Genomic DNA, 26951 nt, shown 5'->3' with positions numbered 1-26951 from the left:
ATATATGTAAATAAAAATTTTGGAAGATGAGGCAGAGGGGTATCTCCTTTTTCTATTACAGCCTCATTGCCTCACTGAGTCTATGACTACACTGAATCTCTGTCTACATAAAAGCCTGCTTTTTCCCTAAAGATTTTCCCGGTGACTCAATTTGATTGTTTTGAATCAAGGACATCAATTTGAATTAGAATTTTAGGATTTCCAAAGTATCAAAGGCTTAAACTTGTGCCAAAGTACATATATTTACAACTAAGACCTGGGAAGAGTGGATGACGTAAAAGCAGTAAACATACAGAAATTAGTCTGGACAAGTTATCAACAATAGGACTTTATTTTAAATATTTCGTCTGTACAAGTTAGTAAAAATGAAGCTTAAGTATTGAATACGAAAAACAACTATTATTGCTTTTGACTTATTTGTTATCAGATGTACTCCCTAAAACTATATAGAGAATCCTGAGCCACCAAATGGAAGCGTGACTGAAGATCATATACAAAGTACCTGCCATCTACCTTGCAAAGGGAATAGTAGCAGCAAGGACTCAGCTCATGGGTATATCCTTCCATGAACTTGACTACACACACTGATCATGTGCTTGCCCTGACACCCCCATCCCACTGTTCTTTTAATTACTTCACTAAAACACGCTCAGTGACCTTAACTGTGTCTGGCAAACACTTCGGTCTGGCCCATAATGCAAAGAAGTTCAGAAAATTGAAACTGTTCATCAAAATGTGAAATGGTTTAAATGTTTGGGTTTTTTTCAATGTCATATTTCAGAGCAGACCTAACTCCAGCTGTGTGAACACCTCCTTGGTTTTGATTATGCAATGCATATTACTAACTAGAGTGTGATTATAATGTTTGTATATACATGAAGTACAAAGGTTGTATGAAGACTTAGAAAATTTTCAGTGCTCATGCTATTAATGTAAAAATGTCCTGTAATTGTCCTTGTTATGTTTATAATTCTTTATCTGACTAAATGTCCCTTCTCACACACTTTCATTTATTCTTCTCCTCAAATCTTAAGATGACCAGTTTAAAAATGTAAAAAACTAGAATATTGTGACTTAGAATCTTAATGCCTGAATTCAGTCCAGAATTTCATATCACGTTATGGATATTGTTAAAACAATTAAAAGTTGTTTTTAAAATAATAGACATTGTTGTGCTACCCTTTCTAGCTAAGACATGTAGGTCCTGTGATAATTTTGCTTGCTTTTTTTGCTTTTGCAAATTAACACAAATGTCTTGCTGGTTAATTTAAAGGTTAAACGTTATCTTCCCTCCAAAATTTCTATCTTTATTGGATTCACATCTGTAGTTTAATTTAATGTGAACCAGATGTTGAAATCAAGGCAATATTTATTAAGGTACTGGCACTGAAGAAGACATGCTACAGAGTGTTATGCCAGTTCCCTGGGTGTCAAGCAAAAATAGTGTTCTGAAGGTTTTTTCTGTTTGTCTAATTAGAACCAAACTTTCTAATCAATAACTTTCAAACTTCAAACTCCACAAGCAAAGAGAAATGGGAAAATGCACTAGAATTCCACAAGCTGTTGTACTTCATGCACAAAACATTGTGTTTTTGTTAAAATGGTGGGATTTTAGTGCACCACTGTAAAATCCCACCATGGCATGGCTGGAGAATACATGCAATGGAATGATGCTGGGAAGACAGCAGACAGCAGAGAGCAGAATGCACTCTTAGAACCAGAAATCAAAGCTAGCAATGAGGGTTGAAGCTGGGAGATGCAGTGCTGCCACTGAGCTGCTGCCTGGTGGTGTCCTGTCTCCAGGAGAGAGACAGTAGCTCCTGATCTGGGCCAAGTTTCCGGTCAGAGGGAGTTCAGATCTGCTTCTTCTTCAGAGATGTCAATATCTTTCTGTGCTCTCTGCAATATGTACATGCAAAACTTGTTTAAAATGCATCTGGTGTGCTTTAAATACTGAATTAGATACCTGTTCATTTTTTTGGTCATTGTTTGCATATAGGTCACTGAGTAGCATACCAGGAAGGTATGAGATGTCAGAAGAACAGAATCTATGACATAGAGTAGATAAATATGTATTTAGTATATATTTTCCTTAGCCTCTATTTTTCTGTGCAAACTCATTATTCACTTAAAGGAGAGGCACCGCCAGTCTTTCGTCCTCATGCGCTGGAACATTTTGCTCTTGCAGCATAATCAGATTTTCCAAGCAAAACTCCTGGTTACTTCACTCACATTTATGCAGCCGTACAAGGGCTTGGCAAAATTCAAGCACTGCAGAGCACGGTAACATTTCAAATTATAAAACTTAAAATGATAACATGTACTTAAATTTTAAAGACCAAATTAAAAAAAAAATTATGTTGCATCTACAAAATATGCATACAGGTAACTCATTGCATCTTTCATGTATTGAATGTACAGTCCAAAGCAGTGGAAAGAGTACCTGAAACAGTGATATCCAGAATCTCAATGGATCATATCCTGCATGCTTTCATTTCCTGGCAAGTTTGGGCTTATGTTTTGCAAGCGCAAAGGTCTAAGATCAAATTAAGATCAAAATGCTTATAATCAAATCTTTACAAAAAATGAAGTATGAATGATAAACATGAAATAAAATACTTAAAAAGAATCTGTGTAGTAAATAATATTTTTAAAATATACATTTATTTAAGCAATTGGTTGGGACTTTGTGTTAAAATAACTAAATAAATAAAACAGAGTAGCACTGCATGTTTTGTAGTAAAGTATAGCAGTTGGTTCAAAACAACATGGTGAATGCAGTCCTGGTTTTGGTGGGACCTTGTTTTAGTTACATGGTAAAGACATAGTTACAAGTTCCAGATTGCTCTTAAATTAATCCCACCTTGGTATCAGGCACAGAATTTCTCCATGCATCATTCCCTTTCACACCAGTTCTCCTGTCCATCCCTGATTTGTTCTGCTTAGTATGTATATCTCTTCTGTGCAAGATCCAAATGCAAATCCATAAGTCATAGTTTCCTATAACTACATTTCTATCATTGACTTCCTCAGTCATTCACCCCTCCCTTACCTTCCACACCTGTAAAATAGGGACAGAGACCTATATGCAGGAGGTTGCACAGTTTTCTCAGTGTTAATCACGACAGTGACTCTATGAATGTTTATAAAATGCTTTGAAGATGAAAACTGCCAAATAAGCTAGGAATGATTACTATAAGTTAATGAATAAATTTCAACATGTATTTGATTGCCAGGTAATTCAGAAGGGAATCACCAACCCTACCCTCTCTTCGAAGAAGAAAAGTTGACAGTCAGCTAGTTGCTAATTAGCACGCCACTGAAATGCCTCCAAAGCTGAGTGCTCCCAGTTGAGTCCTTTAAAAAGTAATCTTTCAACTAATTGAAATGTGCTGAAAGTTGAGCAGTGGGTGAGGTGTGTAACAGGTAAATTGGTATGGTGGAGTTGGTTATGTAGAAGGAATACTAAGATTTTCCAGGTAGGAAAAGCCAGCCAAAATGAACATCTCTGGTGAATCTCTAGCCTAAGTGAGAATCTCTTTTTCATATTCACATATCTGTTCTAAGACCCAGGTTAGGGAGGAAGGGTTGCTTAAAGAGTGTGTTGAAGCCTAGTGTTGTTTATTTCTTACTATATTAAAGGGTAGTTATCATGATTCTTGCTTTGGACTGAGACTAAAGAAATTTGAAATAAAACATTGCCTAAACATTAAAGCTGAGCAGCTGTGCCACCTGCATTTAATTCCTATTTAGCTTGTCTGTAAGGGAAACTAGAATATCAGAAAGGAGCTCAGATGCTTCAAGCCCTTTCCTCCCTCCTGACCTGTCTGATTTTTGCTGGAGGGTCAGTCTGCCAGACCATAGTCTGCTCCTGCAGCCTCCCCCACTTCTTTGGAGATTTTTTTTTGGCTGTCTGCCAATGCTATAAACCGCAGCACTGTCTTCTCTGCTGCTGAAGGCTGTTTTCTTCCTCAGCCGCTGGGAGATGGCTGCAAAAGGCAAATTACAGGAATTTCATCCCTTTCTTTCCCCTGTTTGACTGCTCTAGATTCACCATCCTCAGCATCACTTCTTCATACTTTCTTCAGGGAAAACACTCCCAGCAAAACTTGCTGAGCACTTTGAGTGGAGAATCTCAGTTGCTTCAAACAGTCCTTCCCAGCATCAGTCTCCAGTGATAATCCACCCCAAACTTCAGCAGTGTGTAGCCCCATGCAGGGGGTGGGGGAGGGGAAACCAAATATGTAGAGTGGGAAGCTACCAAGGCATGTATGATTCATGGAAAAGGAATTCTGCTCCAAAAGGGGCTATGGGCAGGGATGTGCAATATGAAGGAAAAGGGGAGATGGAACAAAACAAGACACAAGTATTCTTGATACTGCTGGATTCTCGAAAGCAGTCTTCATTGTGTCCTCAGAGATTCAACAAAACCAAGGTATATTAAATCTCTTTGCTGTTTTACTAGTCTGGAAGATGTTGTCAATGGACAGATATTCCTTGGTCTTTTGAAGCTCTTGTAGCCCAGAGAAGCTTCCCTGGAGGTCAAGAGCTAAATATGTCACACTTTAGACCTCATACTCTCCTCCCAGCACCTATTTCCCTTAACAGTAGTCCTCCTCACATCGTCACAAAGTACTTTGCAGTTACATTGTCCAGGTGTGATGCTGGGTAGGTGGAGGCTGCCCAAGTCCACTGTCCACTCAGGTGCTACAGTGACAGCAAGGTGAGGAGCAAAATGAAGCCACTCAGGCTTAAAGCAAGAGTCTCCTGTGAGCTGAGGAGCTGGACTGCAGCTGGGAGCGCCTACAGACCAGTATCCCACTGCAATGGCACAAAGGGAGGACACTTAAAACACACAGCATTGGCTTACCACAGCTTAATCAGAGATGGTAAGTCAGTTTGTCTGCTCTGTCTTGGTGGGTTTAAAAGGCTAATCAATGTAACATCAAGGTAAGATTTTCACCACTTCAAGTTTGTTCCATGTTTGCTTCCCCTGCTGTCTCCTTCAGGTACTATGCAGGTACTGGATGAGTAAAGCAGACAGACTGCTCAGTCAGGCATGGGCAGGCTGCTCAAAGACTGCTTTCAGCTGAGCATTCATAAAGTTTCCAGACAAAATTTAATATACATTTTGATTGAGGACAAAGACGTGTACACTGAAGAACTCAAAAACATTCAAAATCCCTTCTGTGTTATCATCAATTTAGAAGTACTTCTAGCATCACTAGTGAGTGCTGGAGCTGTAACTCTAATTTACTAGGATTAAATAGGGGAAGAGAATTCTTAGAATTTTCATTTGTATTGAATTATAATTATACGTAATTTATGCAAGGTAGGCTTGAGTCTGCAAAAAGCCTGAAGCATTTAAAAGATGTGAACCCTTCTTGCCACACTACAAACTCTGAAATACAGTAGTTTTGGTGGCACCTACTTCTGGATTTTTTAAAAACCCTTCTAATAAAAACAATCATATCATTCATTAATGACAGAAAATGAAAATTATCACAACAAAAATAAAAGGTGATCTATATGTAAAAAGTCTGGAAGTGTACACTGAGCTCAGTAATTTTTTTAACAATGGATTGAACAGATTAATTTTGTTTCCTGTCCACAAATTATCTGTGAAAGAATACTGTTTTCTGGAATATATTTTTATTTTAATGTACTAATATTTAATGCAAACAAATTACAGGTTCTGCTTTTGCTATAAATTGCAAGCATCTGGTACACTTTATTCTATAGCTGTAGAAATGAATGGAAGTAACCTGAAGCCTGTCAAAATCTGTGTTTGAGCTGAGCAGTTGAGTATATGTTACAGATGGTTGGGTATTGCTGGTGGTTCTTCATTGTGCATCCCAGCTTTTGATAAGCATATTTCATTTAGTCACTCTTGAGCATTCACAGGAGAACAGTTTTGTTCTTTTACCTAAGGCCACTCCATGAGAAGTCTTCACTACTATTTGGCTTTTGTATAAACAAAGGATAGTTGGAAAATGTAGTGCTGTAAGTTTTTAAAAAAACACATCTTACTTGAGCATTCTCAATATTCAAGTACTTGTAGTTTTTATCTCTTTATATGCTATGTGTCTTTAGATCAGTCTCTCCTTTACTGTCTTTCAATAGCTACAAACCACCTTAAATGTATCCTGGTAAACCTGATTTCTGACAGAGACTAACAGTCAACACATACTAAGGATAAATACAGCAATTACACCTATTTTCAGCTGTATTGCTTTTCTACATTATTATTATTATTTTATTATTATTATTACTACTAAGCAGTTATTAAAAATAGTGCAGCCTTCAGAACTGCTTTGATTGTCAGCCTGGCAAGGCGAGGGTTGTGTCTTTGGCAGGGTTGTGTTGCAGGGGTGTTCCTGGCATGCTGGGGCAGTGGCAGCACAGGATCTCTCCCGGTGCAGGCTGTGCCATGTACTCCAGCATGGACAGATGAACAAATTGCTCTGGTTCATCCTTTCTTGCTCCCTGCTTTTGTCCTGGAAGTTTCTGCTTTTGGTTTTTGGTCCTTCTACCGTAGTGCAGCTTGGCTACTCGAAGGTGCTACTGGTATCACAGAGGTGGGTGCAGAGAGAGGGGACATGCACCCTTCTGCTCCACCAGACCCATGCTTTCCCCTGAAATGAAGGGACATTTTCCTCCTGAGCTGTCAGAGTGCGAGTCCTTGACTTGCGTGGGTCCTTCTGTTTCTGCCCAGGAGAGGGCAATCCAGCACCCAGGCAGCAGCCAGACTATCCCAGCCCTCCTTTGGGGTGCCGAGGGGCTATGTGGTGGTTAGTGCCTCACCAGAGGGACACAAAACGTGTCTCTGTGTCGGCTGGTGGGGTCTAATGGCACACTTCCAGCCAGCTGGGAATCACAAGCCTGTGTCCTGGTCCCTCTCTTCTCTGGTGCCTTGTTTGGTTCTCATGTGCAGCATTCAGGCAGGGTTAGGGTAAGCCAATGTACTCTCCAGGTTTGGGGACTGGGGAACCAAGGATGTGTTTCTGTACTTCCTTTCTGGCCTCCAGGTGCTGGTGTACACTTTGAGATGCAGCAGGATTTGCATGTGCATACGCCCACACAAAGACAACTCTGCACACAGTTTCCTCATCTGTTGGTAGCCATGCCTATGCACAGGCACAGGAATAGACTCATTTTCAGATTTGGGAAGACTAGCCTCTTCCTCTTGTTTTCCTCCACCTCTTTTTTTCCTCTACTCACATTAAACTAGTTTTCCAGAGTAGGGAATTTATTGACTGCCCTAAATCTTAGGCCAGATATTTGCCTTTGACCCCTGGACCACTTTGGATAGCAGCTTGATGCCAATGGTGCAGGGGGTTTGGAGCAGCCCAGTCAGTGGGGCTGCCTGCATGCCCACTAACCCACACCCCCAGAGCACACACAAAACTTAAAAGGCAGCAGATCCAAGTGGGAATCGAGATGACACTGTCAGGATCCCTGTAACTTTATGTTCCTTTGATTCTGCCTTCTGTTTTACTGTTCTGCACATCACACTAGTCTAGATGATAACAGGCAACTGGAAGAGCTGCCGGAGCCTGTAATTAGCAGGCTCCTACCCTGGGACTCGGTTCTTGCTGGTGGGCTGTAGGTGTGGGATAATTTGCCAGATAATCAATGGGAATTATTAAAATATCACTGCATATTTTTGCTTTGTGCTAGACCCATACACAGAAGCTCTTATAAGGGGGTTGAGGGGAGTATCTGGGGTTTCTACTCATGAAAGCAAATCCTACTGCTCCTTCCTTTCCCACCACCTCAGCCAAAATAAAAGTACTAATACAATTGACATGTTTAACTTCAGTGAAACAGTGAATTTTAGCTTAATCAAAAAGTCTTTAAAACAGAAATAGCTTACAAACTATGCAAAATTCCACCATTTTAATTACAGTGAGCAGTGTGTCTTTTCTTATGCAAATATATTATATTTTGGATTTGCTTTGCAAAGAAGGTAAAATCCATAACTTGGCAGATTTCTGGTTGGGTTTTTTTGACTTTTTAAAAAGTATATTGTACTTTGGTTATAAATACTGTGTTTATTAGTGCTGTAACTCTATTTTTTCTGGTAATTTTGGTTTTAGGTTTTAAGGTAGCCTTGTTGGGATCTTTTAGAAAACAAGGTAGATGCAGAGAAGTTTTCTTGTAGGTGTGTAGCCATGTTACAGGCTTTTCATGGGGTCAGCAAACCCTGGCAGAGCACTGTCACAGTCACTGCAGCACTGCTGAGCCAAACACTGCACATGCTATTTATTAAACTCAGCACCTCCAGAAATGCTACTGGAGTGGCAGTGTAGTATTGCTACATAGCTGGGGTGCTCTTAAAGAGAGAAGTGACATTCCTCATATATTATCTGTTGTCTCTGTGTTTAGTGACAGAAGCTGTGGGAAGTCTATAAAAACAGCTCAATACGTCACTTCTTATGGAAACTGTTATTCCATAGGAACATTCAGAAATAGTTTTGCTAAACAACTACTGGTAGGGGAAAGATAATTTATGATTCCGTTTAGTGGTCAGTAGAATATAAAGTATGAAATTTCGTATTTTATCCTGAAAAGAGAGGTCAGACTTTTCAGAATTAGCCAAATGCCAGTGAAAACTAGAATTTTTCAAATATGTCTTAAAATATTCCTACATTCAGTCATATTTGAATTAAAATTTTGACAGTGAGTAAAGCCATACCATACTCAAATATTTTTTGGGGATTATTACAAAAATTTAGAAAAAGTAATGGTGTGTGCCTTGATTTCCCCATCTGTGAAATGGGCGATCCCGCAGCGTTCATGCAGAGCACTCCGACTGAGAACCGTTGTGGCTGCAGCTCATTGTTATTCTCTTAATCATATTAGTTAACTAAATCTGTTCCTAGAGTGGTTCCATTTGCTTGAATGAATTTACATGAGAGATTAATTCAGCGCTGTTTATTGTTGTTTTTACATTTATTCAGTACTGTAAATAATGCCTGATACTCTACAGCTGTGTATGAGGACACAGTTTGTGCTTCGAGGACTTTTTCATACAGGTAATTTGAAGGCTCCCCTCCTAGACCTTGCAATTTCCCATTGAGAACATGAGCCCATTTTGTTTATTCTATATTTTTAGGACTTTTTGTTCACGTGGTGTCCGCTCCCGGCACTTTCCTGCAAGTATGATTCAACAGATAAAGTTCATCCCTCACCTCCGAGGGGTGATCTCCTCCCCTTGCCCTCCCCTCCTCCCTCGGGACCCCCCTCCCGAATGTTAGATATTCACTGGCAACGCTCTCTAACCGCTACTGGATTTATGCCCAGCAACGATCCTAAAAACTGGGAGCAGTCTCCCACCTAGCTGCCGACGCCTTTACGCCGGACAGCGGCGTCTAAAATGACCCATTTGTGTACGGCTGAGCCCCGCCGAAGGGCACTGCCGCTGCTTGTCCGGGGGTCCCGCTCTGCCACCCGCCCCTTTGTGCTTTCCCATTTTCCGGGAGGTTTCTGCGGCTGGCATCCGAGTGCTCTCCATTGTGTGAAGTGCGGCGTGCGGGGCTATTTCTTTGTGCCGGCCGCCCTCCCTGCCGTGCCCCGGGAGCGGCCCCCCCGCCCCGGGCAGCGCGGAGCGGCCGCCCCGGGCGGGCTGCGGGAGCCGTCGGGCGCTGGGGAAGCGGCGGCTGCCCGCGGCGGGATGGCCGTGGCCTGTGTTTATGTATTTTGTAGTAATCACATTTCTGACATTACCCGCGGGGTGATTGGCTCAGGCAGCTTTTAAACCACCTATATGCTAACGAGCCCGCCGCGGCTCTGGCGGGGGCCTGCGGGGGGACAGCGAACCCCAACCCGCACCTCTGCCAGGCGGGGAGGGGGGGATGGCATTTCTGAACTAGTCGGCAGCGCGGACAGGAAATGACCCCTCCAGAAACTGCTGCTTTAAAACCGAGCGGCGGTGCCTGAAGCTATCCAGCCTCCCTCTCCGTGTCTGGAGCCTGTGCGCTCCCGCTCCCCCCACCCCCCCGCCCGTCTCCGCCGGAGCGGGCTCCCACAGCAGTCCCCAGCCAGTGCGTGCAGCCTGGATGTGTGTGTGTGTGTGCGCGCCGCTACTTTGTACTGTGAAGAACACACAGCCCATGTGCTCTGTATGGATGTTGATGATACTCTGTGTAGCTTGAATCTCTGCAAGCAGGCAAGATGTCCAGCACACCACATGACCCTTTCTATTCTTCTCCTTTTGGCCCATTTTATAGGAGACACACACCATACATGGTGCAACCAGAGTACCGAATATATGAAATGAACAAGAGGCTGCAGTCGCGGACGGAGGTAAGTCCCCCAGCCTTGTTTTCCTGTGCATGGACCGTGGTAGGTTTCAGCCCGAATTCCAGCTGAAGCGTCCCACTAGACAGTACAGTATATGCAGGCATGAACCCTAATTAATTTAGTAGTTTAATTGGGTAATCCCTCATTATGTTTCCACGCAGAGCAACTCTTTGAGGAGATACCAGCTTAGGCTGAAATCATGAAATTACAGTACAGCACTTCAGGATTGATTATAACGCTGGTCTCAGGAAATTTCTTTGCCTTAGCGTGTTGTTTGTTCAGGATCCGTCCTGCTGGCGTTTGCAGCTATAATATTGCAAAGTATTGCTTTGGCTTTTGCACAAAATTAATTCTGGAATGTTGCAGGTTTAGGGGGAGAGACGAACATTTCTTTGGTTTTGTTCTGTAAACTCATTAAAATGAAAAATGGATGATAACTGAAAAGAGGAGCGGAGTTTAAAAACTTATTCCTAGGCTACTCTTAAAGAACACATGTTTGGGACAACCGACAAGAGAAATGTGTGTTTACATTTAGAATGCTGTTGCTTTTAGCAAGAGAGATGGTCAGTTCACTACTTTATCATATAGCTGTCAAAAGTACCCCGTAATGTAAACTACATTCACTGTTGGTTATGCTTTGTAAAATGTGTTAGTCGTTTATACACCCTGGCTTCGAAATCCAGATCAGCCACTGCGAAAAACATGCTGAATGGGAGGGGGAAAGGCTTTTGTTATTTAAAAAAAAAAAAAAAAAAAGAAAGAAATAGTGGGGGCTGCATCTTGTTATTTACATGGTTAAGTAAAGCACACTTTTCAAGTCTAATGAAGTGAAAGTGAATCAAGCTGCATTTCTGTCCATGTGTCTGTGTTTGTGCAGCAAACATTCTTGGTGCTGCAATTTTTCATAGTAGTCTATTAGTGGTGCCCTGAAAAGACTTTTTAAAAGTATGAATCTTTTATAGTAAACGGCTTTATACAGTGGCAAATATCTGCCAGGTTTGTGACATGCAGTGTGGTGAAGGATCTCAGGATGATCTGTTTGTTGTATTGTGATTCTTTAAGAAAACATAAGGTTATCATAAAATAAAACACACATGCCTGAATAGTCAGCTAAGCCATGGAGAATCTGTGACGTTTAATGTATATGATACAGCTAACGAGATGTGACCTGCTTTCTGATTGGGTACCGCCACGGGGTAACTGCTTTTCTACCACTGTTACCACTGCCAGGCTTGAAACGCTGCTGGGGAGTAATTGGTGATACACTTTGTGCTGGCTAAAAACTCCAAGCAGCTCTTTGCTCCCAAAATCACGGCAAGTGTTTGTCAGTTTTGCCCCTAAGTTGTTGGCTGCAGAGGGTTGTTGCCATTTAGAATGCGGGTTTGTTTGCTACTGCTTGTTTGTTACTGTCTTGCAACTCTGTTCCTTGCATTCCTGTACATATTCATGTAATAATTTATAGACTTTTTCAAGTGAGAAGACCAAATATGTTTCACTGAATGATTTCTTCCAGGTTTTATGTACAACCTGCTCTAAAAGCTGTCAGTGCTAACTTAGCCTTTTTACATATGATTTTAGTGGGACTTTTAATACTTGTCCAGTTCCTGCTTGTAGCTCCTTTAAGGATGTTACACTAGCAAAGTTTTTGAGAGACTTGTGAAACAACTTTCCCCTCCTTTATTGCTGAGGTGTGCTGAATTAAACTTCAGCACCTTTAATTGCTATTTTTGCTGTGCAAATTCAGATGGATTGTTGTGGGCAAAAAGCAATAACCCACTCTTTCTTGCTAGGAGTGCCTTGCTAGGTTTCAGCAGCATTTTACTTTGACAGTCAGTATTTAGTTAATGAAGGCCTTATGCTCCAGCATTTCTTTTATTTGCTCAGAATAAAAATTCTTTTGCTTTGTGATTGTTCAGTGTTTACATTCTGGTTCTCTGTTTTTTCAGTTTATGAGTTCCGTGCTGTAAGCATTGTTGTTCATTGAAATGTGGTTTTTAGTTAACTTCAGTTCATCTCATTCATCTTCCAATAAAAACATCTCAATAATAAACAAACAAAAATTATTAAAGTAATTTCCTGGGACACTAGAGCGACCAGGTGTGGACAGTCTGTCTGGCTTCTTGGGCATGTCAGAAAGTGGAAGTTTCACATTAATTTTATGCACTTCCAAGCATGTTTGGGATTGGTAGGTGAAGGCTTCTGGAGCATGTATAACTAGCTCTAAATTTTTGAATCCAGAGCTTGGTGTGTCATGGAAGGAATGTGCTTGTGCTGTGGGTGATACAGGCTTGCAGCATGAGCGTTTCTCTTCAGGCAGTCTTTGGAATAATGTAGGCACTGGTCTCTGAAGGAGGCTGCTTGTGCTCTGTGAGCCCCAGGGGGTAGGTGAGCACAGGCAAAGCAGCTTAAGGCGAAAGGAATTACAAAGAAACTCTCCAAAAGACTGGGGGTAGCAAGCTGGCAGATTCCACATGGACCCAACTTGTGCAGAGAGACAGTGGCAAATTAAGATGCATTAAAAAAATGGGAAACTACAGCCGTTATCCCAAATATATCCATGGAAAGCCTTTGGGATTTTTCTGGTTTCATAAAACATAAATATATTCTTAATAACCCTGTAGAACCAGATTCTCTACTGTCCCTTGCAGAGGTGGAAGTTCCAAGGCAGAGCAAAACATACATAATTTAATAAAGTTGTACAGAGGATGGATGGAGAGCCTATGGAAGGAGCATCTATATGTCATGTATATGTGTTTTCTCCTCTCCCTTCCCATTGTAGTTCTTCAAAGCTTGCGGGTAGGTGAGAAATTATTAAAAAATATAACAATGAGCTGGTTGAAACACCATTGAGGAATCCACCAGTAAATGCCATTCCTACTCTTGCTCTCCCAGCAGCAGGGTCGATGGTCGGGGGAGGTAGAAGTGTTCCCAAAAGGGCTCAGGGCTTGGGGACCCTTCCTGAGAAATCCACTGCTTCCACTCCAGTTTCTGTCAGCATTGGGTGGAAGGGAATAACAGTCAGTGTGAAGGATGTGCTTGGTGTATTAAGCAGACAAAGTACAGAGTGATAAAGAAAGGTCATTTAGATGCAGCATAGCTATCTTTGTTGTTCTTGTTTTCTTTAGGAAGAAATGGAAGTCATGAAAGTAAAGAATTAGCAGCTTTAGCCTGTGCTAGATGTGCAAACTTTTGCTCTCCAAACTTCTTGTAACTTTATGGGCTCCTCAGACAGAACCTACAACTGCCTTTTTAAATTCAGGGTCAGTCTTAGGCAAAGAATTCCAATCTCACCCAGGCAGGGGGTGGTTTTATGATGTAAGTACTGGCAAAAGTCCACCACCTAGCTAATTCTTATGTGATCTAAAGTAAATTAGGGAGTCTGAGTTACTAAACAGTCTACAGGAAAGCTGTACCTTCCTTAAAAGTTGTTCAAAGAAATCTAATGTGGTAATACTTTTTTCTAAATTAATACACGCTTTCTTAATAATACTTTGGGAGCATCCAGTGCCATTTTGTAATGCATCAACCATCCTTTTCTAAAGAAGTAAAATGAATATTTAAATGTTTAATAATCTCTGGCAGATATAAAGATAAATCTTGCTTACTTCTCTCATAGTTGATTAACTTCTGGTTAAACAAAATGCAGCTGTTTCCTTGCTCTGTGTGTGGTTTTCAGGATTTCATTCCCATTCCCTCATACTTGGTTTATCTTAATTTTTTATATCTGTGTTAGCTTAACTTTTCAAGAAAGGAATCCTGTTGTGGCACAATCAACACTTTCTGAAGTTCTAGGCAGCAATACACAACATAAGTAAATGTCTCTGTTTTTCATAAAACTTGATGTTTAAAAAGGCATCTCTTTTCCTCTTTGATGTTGTAAATCCTTTTCTGTTCTAATTTTTAATCATTTGAAATTGCTTACACTTAAAAGAAAAAAGTTGATTATATCTTGTATATTATTCAGTAACATTACAGAGTGCTGTGAATAGATCACTTAAAGTTGCTGACAGTTTAAAGTTTGAGGCGTTGCTTTATTGTCAGTAATCAAAGAAATGTATCAAGCCTTTCACTTGTTTATTTAGTCCCCTGTATTGTTAGAATTTTTATGGAGCACAATACATTAAATTCACCTGTATATCTCTCTGTCACTACAAGAGATTATGCTTTACATCACCATTGGATGCAACACACAACTCTCCCTCTGGCTAAGAGAGCAGTGTTTTTAAGGGTGACTAGAGACCTTGATTAGTAGCATATTTGTTTTAAAGAAAATCAGCTTAATCAAATGATATTAAACTCCTATTAAACTGTATAGTGAATTTACCAAAGATTTCATGATGGAAAAATATATAAAGAAAATTAAAAGGAAAATAAAGGAGGTTGTTATGATTATTTAAAAGCTGCTAAATGAACTGGAAGCTTACACAGACATTCATATGCAACCAAATATTTAATGCAAATCAAAGCAAAACAAATTTTCTGCAGTTTAATGAAAGTCTCTTATTTTTCTTTCTCACATTGCTATCTGATGAAATAATCTTCTTCTTCCTGATGCATTTTTAATAGATTAGTCATAAAAATCTATGTTGTGACATCACACTTGTTCGCCTAGCAACTTAGTATGGCAAACAGATCTCTCATATTGTGTACATAAGTCTGAGTTTGTCCAATGAGTTTGTTTTGTTGAGGGGAAAACACATAAACTTCTGGTTTAAAGTAATTTTGAGGAAATATTCTTTCACCCACAAATATACTAATACTTAGCAATTTTAGGAACATGAGTAAAGTATTTTGAGTGTACTTATGAACCATACTTTGCTGAAACTAAAAGGTCAGTGTTAAAAGAAAACCCTTGAATGCCTTTAGGCAGATGCTGACTTCAGAATGGATTCAAGGCTCTTTTTACTGATTTTCTTTTATTTCATACATGCTTTCTATCAGTTAAAAAAAATTCTGTTGCAGCTGCTTTCAATTAAAATTGTTGCAAACTAACAATTCTTATGAGGCCAGGGGAGAAAAAAAAGACTCCACTTCCTTTACATGTTGATCCTTAGCTTACGATCAGGGATATCTTGCTGCTCCTGCCCACCACCACCCCCCCCCCCCCCAAAAAGTCACATAATGGGATGGAAACTGCACATTTGGGGGTAGGGGCTGGTGAGGATGGAGAAAGAGTCACTGCAAAAGTGTAAGAATGGGTCTTGCATGCAATCACACTGATGCTTACTAGATCATTTTCTATAAAGGAACCTTTTCAACTCTTTTTTTTTCTTTACTCGTTAAGCCATAAATCCACTTAGAAAAACCCCTAAACTTTGTCTTTTCCTGACGTAAACAAGATTTACTATGCAGATCCAGTCTCAAAAATAGAAGCTGTTGGTTAGTGAGAAAGAACAAAATAGAGATCATAACAAGGAGCCAGTCCTGCGCTATTATTTAAGCTGGAGTTTTGCCTGCAGTAAGATTGCAAGAACAGATAAAAAACAAAATATTTTGGGTTTGGTATATGCATTTTCTTTGTTTAAAACGGGGCAAGATTGCTAAACTCTTTGCAGTATATTTTAGCTGGACTTCTTATTTCAAATGGTATCTTTTTTGCATGTCTTTGCCAGAAGTTGCATATCTACTATAAACACGCATTTCAACCATGCTGATTCTTTGTTCAGTTGTTTCCTCTATGAGAAGAGCCTTCTTTCCTGCACTGTGCTGTGTAAACAGGTCAGGATAGATCCCCACTTTTTGCCAGGTACTCTTTTTCAGAAGTTGTTGCTGGGCTACTTGATGTCTTAGAGGGGTGATTGTGGCATGAACAAGATTGCCCCAAAGAGGCTGATGATTAGTCTCCAAAAAAAGACTGTGGTAGGGCAGGATCTATTGGCCAGTTCTCAATGGTCTTATTTATTACACAAAATTAGTAGTGAAAGAAACATCCCCAAACCCCTAGCTAAAATCTTCTCCCCTAGGTCTGCGCCTTTCTTTTCCCTGGTATATTCTTTCTGTGTTTGGTTACTATCAGAATTTCAGAGAGAAGGTACTTTCTGGTCAGAATACTGTTTCTATTACATTGTGGTTGACAGCCATGCCCTACTAAACTAACACCTGTAAATTATTGATCTAGGCTGTGTAGTCCACTTGGTACTTCTGAGGTAACAGGGAATCAACTAGAGCATCTGCAGAACTTAAACCTCAGTATGGGAAAAGCCAATATCTCTGGAAACAGCTCCAGTACTTTCATGCCTTAAAAGGTTAGTGAAAAACCAACTACTCGGGAAGAATTGGATTTTTTCAGAACTGGACATGAAGTAGGACTCGGTGTATTTCTAAACCTATCACCTCTTCAGGATTTGAGAGTTGTTGGTCCTGAAGAGTCTTTGCAAAGGCCATAAATTTTACAGCATCAGGCTGTCCTCGCCATGAAACTTAGGTCATCTTGGTATCACCTTGATGTCTCTACAGTACTGTCAAGGAGACATGCCCATGTTGAAGCTTCAGGCCAGGGGGTGTGTCCATCCTCAGCATACAGACTTGAATCACAGACTCATAGAATGGTTTGGATTGTAATGGTTTTGGGTTGAACTACAGTCAAAATAAAAGTATTACACTAGAACTTCTCCCTGATGTCTTTTTCTTGTTAATATTCACATTCTCAGAACTGATGCAGTAAAGCCCACAGATTTATGTAGGTTTCTAAATGTGCTTAAATCAGCTGGGTCAACTGCAAACCAAATAGTTTGCATCCTTTGGAGCACCTAATGAATTGGATTGTTGCTGTAAATCTGTCTCACGTGATCTGGAGTACCTGTTGATATCCATCTTCCCTGGTTCTCAGCTTCCCAAGCCTAGTTAGCTGAGCAGGAGCATCATTTGTATATGTATTAAAAAGGGGAGGGGGGAATCTAATCTCAGTATAGTTTTGACATCAGATTACTCAAATAAAGCAGAATCAATAGCTGTCTAGATCCCATGCGTTTCACCCAACTGCTACCTGCAGTCTATAACATCCAAAAACAATTGCCTGGCTGAACGACCTTATCTGTTGCATTCAAAGTACAAAGAAACATCATGTGTGTGCAAAAGTGATCATATTTGCAACCCCCTGATTAAAGCAGACTCAAGAATAGATTGAATCACAGATCCACTTTGCTTATTCTTGAAAAACTAAATACTTGGAAAAAACAATTGACCATGTTTGAGTATGAATATGTGCAGTCTTACATTACATGTGCAGTGGACTATTTTGATTTTCCTTTTGGACTTTCAAACATTTGGTTTTTTCCTAACTACATTTTTATTAGGTTATTTTCTAAAGTAGTAAATTGAGAAATTTATGACATTAAGCATTGTGCATTTGAAGTATTTTATGTACTTTATTGTGATTTTTGTTCCAGTTGTGTAGTTTTGCCTCAGCCATTAGCAGAAGATTTTATCAGACAAATAGTTTCCATCTGTCCTAGAGCAGGTTACAAAGAGATTTCTGAGATATTAATGACTACATTATACATAAAACAAATATTCTAAATCTTTAAATACAATAGTTACGTGAAGAGGGAAAAATGCTCAGAAAACAGGAAAGTAAATAGAATGAAACTTTTTCATTTTATTTCTTATGCTGAAGCACCTTCAGCATACATCATCCCTTAGGAAGGCAATCAGCAGCACCAGCATTTCTAACCATATTCTGTGGACTAGACATGCTCTAGGGGGCAAAGCAGGTGTGACACCTGTTTTGCCTCTAGGTTTACAACCAGGACAGCCTTTAATAAGTGGAAAAAGGGAAAACCTAGAACGCTATGTTTTATTCCTGCAGTTTACAAAAATCTCATGCATGGGTCATTTGACAGTGGTGAAATGCCTACAACACTGTTTTACTCCCCCACATTCTAATAGTAACTTATCTTTTCAGATTAATGTCACTCACCATCTTCCATAATTCTTGTAGCCAGTTTAAGTACCAAAAATGTTACCATGTTACTCTATCTTGCATCACAATGATGTGAAAGGAAAGGAACTGCTATATCATAGTTCCTTTAGAGCAAATGAAAATCTTGTTGATCAGCAAGAGAGATCTCCTTCCTTTTGGCACTCATTTCTGCACCTTTTTTCCCTATACCAAGATGTTGAAAACATTCACAGAATGTTCACAGAATCTCAATTTCACAGCATTTCACAGAATCTCTGATGGATTTGAGATGTGCATTTGCAATCATACCTTTTGCTGTAGTGGATGAAGGCAATACAATAGCTCTATTTCTTCTACCTAGACTTAATCACTGGAATATCAGTTAACCCTTAGGGTAATTAGGTAATAATGTTGTTGATGTGATTTGAAGTATCATTTTAAGCAATTAGAAGTTCAGATATAATGTGATGCAATTATGCATTATATAGTGCATCTATCCATTTTACACAGCAAAAATTACCATATGTTTTTTGGGAAGCTTGACATTTTTCAGTGACTGGGGTTCTGCTTGTATTTATGAACAGCATGCCTGTAAACTGTGGTAATAACTCTTTGAAGGCCACACCTATGCACACTGCTGATTATGTTAAATAGCATAGGCCCATTTTAATGAATGCATTGGCATGAATAATGGGACATGAAAAGCCAACACACTGGGTAAATGTTCATTACCTGAGTGCAACAAATACTACATGAAAAATTTCCGTGACAATTCACTTGAGTTTAGCAGTGAATTTGCTTTGGCTATGTTTGTGCTCTTTATGCTTTTCTGTGAATGTTTGATCAGTGGAGTTTTATTCTTACAAATAATTGCAGAATGCAAATTTCAATTTATTAACCATTACTGAAAGAATTTACTTATTTTATACGGGCTAAGCTGAGAGGCAGTGTTTCCTGTTTTGAGCTTACCTCCCAGATAGAAGCATGATACTTAGAAATTAAATACACCAGAGAAGAATCTCTGATTGCTTTGCAGTGAGGACTGACTGGTGTATGAATGTAAAGCAAATTAATAACAATGGCTGGTTGCAATGGGAAAATTACAAGTCAGTAAATATGATGTATGTGCATAATTTTTTTCATGGAACGGAATGCTGCTTAGTGTGCAGTTACATTAGAAAAATGGTAAAAATTTTCTAAGCTTCCTGGCATTTTAAGCTCTAACTCCATCTGTGCTCATCCAGTCAAGGATGCAAAACAGTAACACACAATATATGACCAACTACGATATATAGTCTTAGCAGAATATTACATGCTTAGAGCACATTGCTTGTTATGAAGGATGAGCAGAAATATGTCATAAGTTGGAATAATTAGTGCGTTCAAATAAATTATTACTAATTCCTAAAAACTCTTGGTAGAACAAAGTGGTATTCATAATTTTTTTTATTTGATATGAATGATTAGCTCAACTCTTTTCAGTACTTCCTAACACTGGCAGGGTTAATAATGCAAAGTAAAAAGATTGGTCAAGATGCCAGCACACCAAGTACTTCTCTTCCCTGAAAGTGCTGTAAGATTATTTAATGCCCATATAAAAAACATCCTTAGGCAATCGAGTTGCACCTTGACTGATAGTTGCATCCAAAGGGCTGCACTTCCAAATATGCAGTGTAGCACAGACTTCCTGGTACAGAGTGGTGTTAGCACTGGTATGTAACCTGAAGCCACAACCTGCGTGTCTAGACTGACAAGAATCCTACCACTTGAGCCACTGTGACACCTTGTGGCTTGTGAAGCAACACAGGCATCTTTTAGAAAACTAACAGGTAAAAGCCAGAGGTTAATGGGTATTGACAAATGTCCTTTCATACAAATACCAATAGAAATCTCTTTGCTGGGTTACTATACTGTGTTTACAAGATACAGTTAAACTAGGTGTTAGTGGGCTCATTTCTGTTTGTGTCTTTATAGCAGGTATTTTACTGCTAAGTGGCAAAAGCTGAGGTATCATTTTGCTAAGTCTGACCTGCTGCTATTATCTCCATGGCGTTGGTGTTTGCTCATCAGTCAGATTACATAAAGAAACACTGGTTTTGGATGCAGTACGGAGTAAATATTTTATTTGTTTGAGACCACTAATTTGGTTAACCAAAAGAACTCTTGAAGGGTGAAGAGTACTTTTTGATACTGGGTATGTTTTAAATGGTAGCCAAACAGCAGCTTCAACTAAGTTATAGTTAGCATTTGGCAATGAGCATGTAACTCCGTACAGCCATGAATCTGGGGTTAAATAGATCAACGTTTCAGCTGTGGATAGTTCATTAACTACAATGAGGTTGTATTATCGCTGAGAAGTTACCATTAAACTTAAAATTCGGCCAATAGTGCATGAAGCTTAGAAAGAACCCGGCATCTATAAATGGTCAAGACCTCACGGTACCGTACTAGTGTCTCGATTGTCACTTGTTACATCTTCAAATAAGAATGTCCATGTTTTCTTCCACGATGATCCTGAGCATCTGAGTGGAGGTGCCTGTAAAGTCATGCATTATGTCCCATAACAATTTCCTTGGCTCTGATGTTTTCAAAAACTAGGCAACAACCGGGCTGAAATAGTTGTCTTCTGTTGCCAAACATCACCTTATTGCTGAATACACCCTTATGATGCAAAGGGTCTGCATCCCTCTATTGTACCTTATCTTCAGATGTGTCCATAGTGATGTCACTTAAGCATAATTCACAGACAAACATGCCCAAACTTTCATTTAACTTGACGGTGTGGGGAGACATAGCAGCCCAGGACTCAGGGTGTGCAATGTGCCTTATTTCATGCATAGGTATATTGGTCCTTTACTGAGCTTTATGCTTGCAAAATTAGGTGGTTACTGATGCTCATACTACCTTGTCTTCACAATGTGCACCTTTACTGTAAGGTTCCTGGGGCTGGAACCACCTTCTCACTTGTTGTACAGTGCTAGAACGGTGAAATTCTGGTCTGTATTTGCAGCATGTTTTTATTATTGTGCTGTGTATTGTAACTAACTAAAGGCTAAAAGTTGGTAGAAGTATTTAAAATACTTTCAAACTCGAGTCTATATATACCATTGTTATTTTGATGTCATAAATAACATTTTTAAAATTGATATTACATTTATTTATGCATTATAAAGAAGTTTCTGACTAGAAAGTGCCATAATAGTCTAAGTTCTTGGAAGATGACTGTTTAATGTTATTAACACATTTTGTTACTTCTCAAGTAATTCAGCACACCCGTGCAAATCTATTCGTTTTGCCAAGGAACTACAAATATATTTAAGCCAGAATTCTGCTGCTTGATTTGTACATCTGATATTGTTATTAAATCTTTTGCTTTTTAAGTGCGATTCTTCAGTAGCTTCATGTCAATCAAAGAAGTCCATGCTAAGCCCATATTTTCTTAATAGTGGAAAAACCATCTTATCTTAAACTCTACAGGACAAGCATATTCTTTTTGATGGGAGCTGGTGCTGTGTAATATGTATCTTATTTCATGGTGATTTGGGGAGGAAATATTGTAAAGTCTGGTAATAAATTAAGTTCTTATAATAAGTAGAGATAAATCAGGGAGGTTGTTCTAGGGAAGAAAGGCAACACTTATTTTTTCTTTTATTGTTTGCACTCTACTGATTTAATTAGCCAGTGAGAACAGACCCACTTTGAATATTAAAAAGACAAAATCAACTTCCCCCTCCCCCGTCCCCACATCTGTTGCCTTTTGGAGACTACTTACAGTACCAAAACTGCCCAGAGTCTAATGGATTTTGCTTTTTAACAGACATTACCTGTATTTGCTCACAAAATGAGCAAATGAGGTAGTTATAAGTATTTTATTTTGGGTCTGAGGAAAACTGCGGTTTAAAATGTCATTTTGAAAGAAACTGGGCTGCCTAAAGCAAAACCAATGCATTTTTGGTGTTATACAAATGAAGTCAGTCTTGATACATTTCTGAATGGTGATCTAATAGAAATATCTTAATGGTTACCATATTATAGAAACTTAAATCATTCCTAGGACTGCTTGACGTTGGAAACAGTGAAGTCCTGTGTGGGGTTATATATTGGTCAGGAGCAGGAGAGCATAGATTGATAAAACTACTGAAGTGATCTCTGCTCTGTTTCATTATGCTACTGCCTTCTGCAGTATCAATTAGATGGACTGAGTTTCAGTAAGGCAGCGAAGCAGTTTGCTGCACCTCTGCTGGTTTAGGCCCACCTTTGCACAGAGCTCTAGCCTTCTTTCTAATTACAGCCTAAAGTGTGACTATGAATGCCTTACCTGGGCTGCAGTGCTGCAGGGCCAAGGGATCCTTGTCAGTGGGTCCTGCTCTGTGCCCATGCTATTTTGTCACCTTTCAATGCCTGTGGACCCCAAAATTCCCTTAGCTTTGTTTAATGCCACATTTAAAAGCAGCATCTAAAAAGGGTGAAATTTTTAAATTGCATTTTTTCTTGCCATTTTTATAGGCATACACTAGCTACTTTATTAAAATATTTTTCCTGTTGAGAGGAAAGAACTCTCCCAATTTTGCTGAAGGTGGCTTTTTAGAAACACAATTGCCTATATAATTTTTAAGATTATTATTAGGAAATATATGAAACTATTAAGACCATGGGAACTTGGATAAACCCACCTGGTGTGCCAATTTTGTTACCAGAATAACTGCACTAAGGTTGGGAACACTGTGTGTGATTATAAGAGTCAACTGAGAAACATAAATTGAGAGCCCAGCCCAGCAGTCTTTCCCTTCCTTGGAGATTGATGGCACACAGATGCACAATTGCAAATAACATAATTTGCAGGCCAGTGGTGCTGTTGTGATTTTTAAAAAAGTAAAAAAAAAAAAAAAAAAAAAAAAAAAGTAAAAAAAAAAATCTGTTTTTCTATTGGAAGCTTCCTAGGTTTGCTTCAGTTTGGTCTTGTAACTGCAGCTCCTCATCCCATGCAAAGATTGCTTCTTTAAGTCAATGAAATGAGCATTTGGTCCTGTCTATGAAGATGTTAAAACAAGGTGCAGAAACTGGAACAGCAAAAACTTGGTTTTGTGGAACCTACCTATTCTAATGGATTTACCAAAAAGACTGGAAATAGCCAGCTTTTCAGTGTTGTCCATAGCTGGCTCTGCAATTAAACTGCATGTTCAGGGACTTGTATTATGTTTGCACTTAAAATTTCACAAAATGCAAAAGATATAACAGAAAGCATGGTTAAGAACAAGCAGCAGTCATTACTAAGGAGTATTGTGTAGCAAAACAAATAACAGAAACTGTGTGAATTTTTTGTCAGTCAGAAATTTAGCCAAAGAGAAATGTATGGCTCACAAATTAGCAGAATAGTAGGTAGATCTGGTAGATCTGGATGAAGTGCATAATTTAGCTGAGCTTATCAAAACTTTTTGAAAGTGGACTACAAAGCCCACATTGTTAACTGTATTAATAAAAACAAATTTTGCAAGATTTGTCTTTGGGGTTATTCTAATGCTGATCAAAACCAAATCCTGGATGTCCATAGTTAATATCCCCCAGTGTTTTTCTCCAGCAACTGCTAGCTTCTACTTCCTTACTGGGAAGGGGAAGGATGATAAAATGAAATTCACAGCCTTTTAGTGTCTGCTCAGCCTGCAACTAGCAGCATTTGGCGTTTGTGGCTGCTGACCTGGCAGACTTACAGCATTTTTATGACGTCAAGTGCACACATCATGGGTCTGTACAAGCTAAATACGAGCTTCAGCCTCCCCTCTACACCTCCCACCCCCATTTGTTTTCATCTGGGAGACTAAGGACTTCCTCCAGTAAAAATAAGAGAGAGAAAGAACTGAGCTGCTCACTGCACTTGCAAACTTGTGTGTGGCAGTGTGACCTGAGTTACTGGGCCCAGCAGCTTGTTTTTGTAGACATGCTTTCTGTATAGTGCTTTATTTGTTTGGTATGGTAAATGGTAACTTGCTGGCTTAATAAGTGAAAAATGGATGCAGCTAGCAACTCTGAGCTCTGCTCAAATAAATAGCAAGTTCTTCATTAGCTTCAATATCACCAGCACCATATAAACTATAGATTTCTTAGTTTGCTATTTGTATGAATCCTTGAGTTCTTTTGCTAAGAAAATGAGATTTGAATAATTATATCTACAAGGTTTTATATATCTTGACAAAATGTTACTGTCTGTTTCACACTCAGTCGTATTTAAAACCTGCGGGTGCATTTCAGGCCATAAAATAAGTTTACAAAATAACAGCCGCTTACATTCACAGTTGTACCTAATGATTTATTTATTTCTAGGAATTGCATTTGAAATTCCCAGACATCTAAAGCTTTTTCAGCATCAAACTGACCACTGATCTTAAAAAATCATCTGCATCAGCACCAACTCAATCACTGACGAGGGCTGGAGGAAATGAAACATCTGGGATCTATTAAGATTTTTATTTATGCTCTTAAATATTGAAGTGTGCTTGGCTGCTTGGCTTTTACACTTCGAGCATGAATCCATTAAAGAAAGCCCTCACAACACAAACAGTTGCAAAGAGAAGTGATTTGGGCTGGAAGGCTGGGACCCCACCATGTAATTGCAGAGGAATCACAAGGAAGGCAATGACTGTGGTGAACATAGGTTTTTCTATTTATTGTGGTGACAGAAAAGTTCTTTCCAAGGATAAGACTCCTCAATTTTCTCGAGGCTTCTTGCAGAAAATGCTTCACCCTTGCATTTATCTCCCTTCTATATGCTATGCATTTGAGGTGCAACCTTGCTGCATCTTCAGTGGTAGGTGATGGCATGAAGTTTTGTTGCTGTCAAATACGCCCCTGCCTGCACCCTCACCAAAGGACAATGTGTTTGGTTATTAGCTTGCCTTTGCTCTGGGAAGGAGGCTGTTAGGCCAGGGGCTTGGGCTGTTTCCACAAACTCTTCTAAATCTGCTCTACTCTCCTGCGTTCCTCTGGAGTCCCGGGGTGCAGGATAGGGGTTTGCAGCCTCGGAGATGGTCTGTCACCATAATACCTGGCAGATTGTAAATATATGATTAAAGACTGACCTATGTACAACAGGCAGTGCAACTACTGGGCTTTTTCAGAGGTCAGTTAAGGAAAGACCTGAGTGGGAATGCAGTCAGGTTTTCCACAGGACAGCCCTGCACCCTGAAGGCAGCATCTCCGCCTGAACAAGGAAACTGCTGTGCTGGGGCCAAAACGACTGGGCCTGCAGACTCTTGATGCTTTCTAAACACACCTTTCTGCCTTGCTCCTCCTTCAGCCAGTACATCTGATCCCTAAGCTGCAGAATCGCGTGGGCTGCTGTGGTTAGTGGGGTGCTGGCAGAGGGCAGGCTGCAGTATGGCCGCGCGAACAGCGGCTGGAGCCCTCCGCACCGCCGGCAGATCTGCAGGCAGGGCTCCAGTTAGCCACCAGTAAGTAACTGCATCCTATTCTCACCGGGACCAGTCACTAGAGGGAGGAGATCTTGTAATCTGGGATAATGAACCTGGAACATCACAGGCATTTTGGAGGAAGATTGTGGGTCCTGTTTATAGTGGCTGATGGAAAGAGAGGTGCAGTACCAGGTAGTGATGCCTTGTGGCAGCAGCTCTCTGGCCACAGAGAGCAGGCACAGGCTTTCCCAGGCATTTTCCCGGGGAAGGCTGTGAGAAGATCAGAGTAAGGAATGAGAAACAATTCTTATCTCCACTTGTTGTACCTGCTGTTATGCACATGTGGAATGTGTCGTGGGGATTGGTTTACCAAAGGGTGATTTCTTAGTTGAACACTGGATGGTGTTTGGATGGACTGACCAATTAGGTCAAAGCTGTATCGGACTGGCTGGAAGGGTTACTGAGTTTCTTAAGAAGTAGAGTATAATATAGTATAGGATGATATAATAAAGCAATTGATCAGCCTTCTGCAATCATGGAGTCAATGCTAATTATTATCCGGGTGCAGGCCTGCAGCGACAATCCCTCAGCTGAGGCCAAACCTCTTCCATCCTGCAGAAACACTCCTGTGAAATGTATTTGGGATTTTGTCTGTGGCTTGCTGATTTCACTGAAGACTCTGAAAATAGCATCTGGAAAGAATTAACTGGAAACCATGTCACTTTGGGGAAGAGGAAGGAAAAAGGATGCACTCTTTCAGAGAACAGGTGCATTCAAGGTATGCTTCCCTTAGTGAGTTTTACCAGAATTTTCCATTCTTTACTTTTGGATTCATGGAAATGGGAGAATGATACAGTAAATAGTGTTAGCTTTAGAAAGGAATAAGATTTCAGAAGTGACTTTCCAGCAAATATACTAGTTTGAGTGACCAGGAACAGGCAAATGTTTAAATACCATTTTATAGACATTACTAACCTAAAGGGAACAGTAAAAGCCAAAGGGTTTCCTGGTGTAGCATACAGTGTTTTTAAAAGGACACTTTGAAACTTCTTGTGACCTGACATGAAAGTTCAAGATTGGATAATAACCTGTAGCAAAGATGACACAGTTGGTTTAGTTGCATTGCCTTGATGAGCTACACTTAAAACTTGCTTAGGATGTATCTCAAAAACTATACTGAAGCAGTAACTCATGGAAAGCTAATCTATTATTTATCAACACATGTTAACTAGGTTGCACAGATTTGAATACCCTTCAGGATTTCCCTTTGGGTCTTTTCACAAATACACATAAAAATGTTAGGTACATCAGCAGAAAAACTTAAAGAAAAATGAAATTTG

The 26951-nt window shown here is 39.8% G+C and overlaps 1 protein-coding gene across 15 annotated transcripts in view; it reads left to right on the top strand.

The window, feature by feature from the left end:
- Positions 1 to 4720: 4720 nt before the first annotated feature.
- LDB2 (LIM domain binding 2) overlaps positions 4721 to 26951 on the top strand; it is a 219228-nt gene continuing 196997 nt past the window's right edge. For 8 of the 15 annotated variants that reach the window (XM_068188727.1, XM_068188725.1, XM_068188726.1 and 5 more), the window contains exons 1-2: positions 4721 to 4950; positions 10233 to 10308. In XM_068188727.1, the coding sequence (XP_068044828.1) occupies positions 4736 to 4950; positions 10233 to 10308 (291 nt within the window). In that variant the 5' untranslated portion in view covers positions 4721 to 4735. Of the gene's footprint in view, positions 4951 to 9817; positions 10309 to 26951 lie in introns of those variants that run through there. The other 7 variants (XM_068188732.1, XM_068188739.1, XM_068188731.1 and 4 more) reach the window with 2 other exon arrangements.

This window comes from Anomalospiza imberbis, chromosome 4, assembly GCF_031753505.1.
Source record: "Anomalospiza imberbis isolate Cuckoo-Finch-1a 21T00152 chromosome 4, ASM3175350v1, whole genome shotgun sequence".
Lineage (NCBI taxonomy): Eukaryota > Metazoa > Chordata > Aves > Passeriformes > Viduidae > Anomalospiza > Anomalospiza imberbis.
Note: the sequence above shows the minus strand (reverse complement) of the source record. Positions and strands in the feature narration are given on the sequence as shown.